This window comes from Gymnoscopelus microlampas (genome assembly GCF_963454915.1).
Source record: "Gymnoscopelus microlampas genome assembly, chromosome: 11".
NCBI classification, from domain to species: Eukaryota; Metazoa; Chordata; class Actinopteri; order Myctophiformes; family Myctophidae; genus Gymnoscopelus; species Gymnoscopelus microlampas.
The window spans coordinates 51,597,023-51,600,836 of record NC_139948.1 but is presented as its reverse complement, the minus strand read 5'-3'; the positions used below and the strand labels follow the sequence as shown (position 1 = coordinate 51,600,836).

At 52.8% G+C, this 3,814-nt stretch overlaps 1 protein-coding gene across 1 annotated transcript; it reads right to left on the bottom strand.

Moving 5' to 3' along the window:
- Positions 1-2,059: 2,059 nt before the first annotated feature.
- On the bottom strand, positions 2,060-3,814 carry LOC311054856 (selenocysteine-specific elongation factor-like; the record flags this gene model as incomplete). Its single annotated transcript, XM_084070854.1, has 1 exon — positions 2,060-3,814. One exon carries the CDS (start codon positions 3,812-3,814, stop codon positions 2,060-2,062), a length of 1,755 nt encoding a protein of 584 aa, XP_083926980.1.

Genomic DNA, 3,814 nt, shown 5'->3' with positions numbered 1-3,814 from the left:
AATGTATGTCTTTTGAAAAAAAGAAACATTAAATACGATAATCTTATTTTGAAGGCAGCCGGAAACTTTATATCTGATAGCTCAAGAACCGGAACTGGTTCTCAACCAGTGGTCCGGGGACCACCAGTGGTCCTTGAGGGAGTACCAGGGGGGTCCCCAACGAAATGAGTTAACATAGCGTCACAATCATGTATAACCACTTAATAGCTTTGGCTGTTCAAAAATAGCAGATCTACAAGCTCATAGCGTGGATCTACATGAGCTTGTAGATTGCATTTTTTTTTTTTAATCTTGAAAATGAAACGAATGAATGGGTGGGGGGCATTTGGTGGGGGTGAACTACCACTTCAAAATGTACATTTGAAAGCCATGTCCTCCAGGGGGCATAATACTGTAAACCCAAATATTGATCATGGATTCCCTGTTGTTCTGCACTACAGCACTACGTCCACAGGGTGGAGACAAAGGTTCAGGAGAGACAGCAGTGGAGCTGGAGAACCAGATATTTGCTGTAGTATAGACCAAGGGTCTTCAACAGGGGGTCCGGGACCCCTAGGGGGTCCTCAGAGTTACTACAGGGGGTCCGCCAAATCTTTGTGTGATGTGATTTTCTTTTTTTTACCTTAACCACTTGAACCCTAGCATCAGGGACGGATTAACCCCCGCAAGAGGGTTAATCAATTTGTGGCTAATCCAGCCGGGAGGCATGCGTTAATCCGACAGACCTTTTCTCCGACTATGTGGCATCCGCTGCGAGGCGTTGTGAGCTTGTAGATCGGCTATTTTTTGGCTGGGAACATTTGGGAAAAAAGAGCAGACCAAGTAAACAAAACAGTTCAATCTGAAACACATTTTTTATACAATATAGAGGGGGTCCCTGCTTCATCTCTCTCTCAGCTAGGGGGTCCTTGGCCTGAAAACGTTGAAGGCCCCTGGTATAGACAGTTGAGTTTAAGTGGTTAATTAATCCAACAGACACATGGTGAAAGTGCTGTCCAACAAGTCTATGAAGATATCTATGAAATGTTGTAGTGGTGGGGGAGGTGCTGAGTGGGAAATGGGTTAGATCGGAGGATCCACAAATCTGTCATAATGTCTTTGTGTCTGACCGTCCGTCTGGCCGTGTCACTTTTGCGCCCATATTTGGAGCTCCCTGACGTCATCAATAAGATGAGTATACTGAACAGGGAGCGTGTGTGCACAGTTTCGCTGCGATCAAGCCAACAGTGCCAGAGATTAGCTGGTCACAGACGGAGTGACACACGGACGGAGGGACAGGGTGCAAAACATACCCTCTCGCCAAGCCTTTCGGCCTGGCGGAGACAATAAAGATGCAGAGGCTTATATTGGCAAAATGATGTCAGAGTTAGTTCGACCTCGCATTGTGATTGGCTGCGAGAGGCATTGTCAATGTTTCAGAATGCAACTTATACCTGTATCCTAGCAACGGCCACTCCCAACCAAACGCATTGAGAGAGAGAGAGAGAGAGAGAGAGAGAGAGAGAGAGACGTCCATAGGAGATGCTTTGATCTGTGTACACCGCGATCACGCGGTTCATGTATCATGCATGCTTCATTGACACCCATTATGAGGATTCAGTTTTGGAACTACAGATGTGCCACTTCAAAACTTCAGATGTCCTGCCATCGCCAAGACAGTACATTTTCAGGGGATTCCCAGGGATTTTATGATGCTAATTAATTTGAGCAACTGGTCAAGGACCTCTTCAAATCACCTTTCGCCTCACAATGAGTCTGACACCTTCTCAAACACACATTCTTTTGTTCTCATGTATATGGATGTCTGTTGAAGGGAAAAACGGGGGTGTGTAGTGACAACTTCTTTTCAGGGGCAAAACAGTGTATTTTTAAAGGCAAAACAGGGAGGAAAAAATGATTTTTCAGGGCAGTTTCAGGGAAAGAACAGTAACATGGGAAGTTTTGAAGTGGCACATCTGTATGGTGTTTGGGAGCCAAAGCAGAGAGGATGCTCTTCATTCCCCCGACTCATCCAGCAAGGCAGCACATCATCATCATCAGGAACCTGGCACTGCGGAGGTCAGGACTGAACCATCTTTTTATGGGGATCAAAGACATATCGCTTGAAGTACAAGTGAATGGTGACAGGCTGAGAATCAGCTTTGGGCTCGTCTTCTTTGGCCCGCTCCACTTTGACCGCAGCACCTTTTCCCTTCTTCTTAGAGACGGAGGACAGCAACTGCTTGGTTTCTGGACGGAGACCCTCTGGTATTCGAATCTTGAACTTCCCGCTCTGGCCGAACCCGCCGTCAATAACGCCGGCCTCTCCCGTCGACAGCGTGACCTTCAACCCCACGAAGAGCTGCAGGTCGGTCTCTTTCTTAAACAGGTTCCGGCCAATGGCGGTGTAATCGTCGGTCAGCCGTTCCACTTGGCCCTCCTTGTGCTTGGTCTTGAAGATGCGCAGACGGGTCAGGGCCGCCTCAACGTAACCCTTGTCCTCGAATCCCTCCAGCAGACGCCCGTGAAAGGCCAACCTGCACGCGTTGGCGTGAATGTCCGCGTCAAGCTTGGACCCGATCACCAGGCAGAGCGAGGGACACGTGACCGGCCGCTCAAACTCCAACAGCGCCCACTGTTCAGGGTCGGGCCCCGCCGGCCCCGCCTCTCCCCGACCCGTGACATAGTCATCCTGGTAAAAGTACTCCCGCTCGAAGGAGAAGGGCGTGTCCAGCGAGCCGGGCGGAGGGTTCGAGGAGGCGGGCGGTTCGGCATCTGAGAAGGACTCGGGGTCGTCCGCGGGCGGCAGGCCGAAGAAGCTCACCCTCGCCATGACCGTCTCGTGGCCCACGGTGATGTGGAACTTGGCGTGCGTGGAGAGAGCGCCCCTGAAGTACCCAATCTTCCTCACAGAGATGAGCGCCGCGTGGAGCGCGCGCAGCGAACCGGGGCTGCACGCCGCCCCGCGCTCCAGCAGTTTGGGGTCGAACTGCGTCACACACACTCCCACGCGGTCGCCTTGCGTCGCACCCGACACGGGCCTCCGGAACATCTGCACCGACTTCACCTTCTTGGTAACTTTGAGGGCAGGGATCTCCACTGTGTCGCCGACGGCCAGCGAGCCCTTCAGGATGGTTCCCGTCATCACCGTTCCCTGACCACGGATAGAGAAGCAGTGGTCCACAGCCATCAGGAACGCACCCTTAGGGTCTCTGCGAGGAAGGTACGTCTGCCCCTTCAACGTCTCGATTAGGTCCTGCACTCCCCGAGGCTCCTCCGCGTCAGGGGCCTCGGGTCGCCCGGGCTTCGCTGCCACGGCAACTACAGGACAACCTTTAAATCTGGTACTCTCCAGGGTCTTGCGTAGTCTCTTGGTCATTTTCGCGATGGCGCCCGGCCTCTTGTCGGCAGGGAGGAGGTCGGTCTTGTTCAAGACGGCGACCATCCGAGGGCAGGCCAGCTCTCCTATGAGCAGACACTCTGCCGTCTGCGTCTGCACTCCTTTGACCACGTCCACCACCAGCATCATCAGGTCAATGATCTGGGCTCCTCCTATGATGGTTCTGATGAGAGACGCGTGTCCTGGACAGTCCACCAGCGTGAACTGCAGGCTGTCATACTGTTCCCCTCCTCTCTCCTGCAGGAGGTGTTCTGGGAGGTCCACGGTGAAGGAGGAGAAGCCCAGGTCCAGTGTGATGCCTCTCTCTCTGGACTGAGGGTTCTTGTCAAAGGCCGCTGTGGAGGCGGTGGTGCTGAGAGCCCTGGCCAGGGACGTCTTTCCACTGTCCACGTGTCCCAGGACCCCCACGTTGAAGTTCAGCGTTCTGGTCATCAT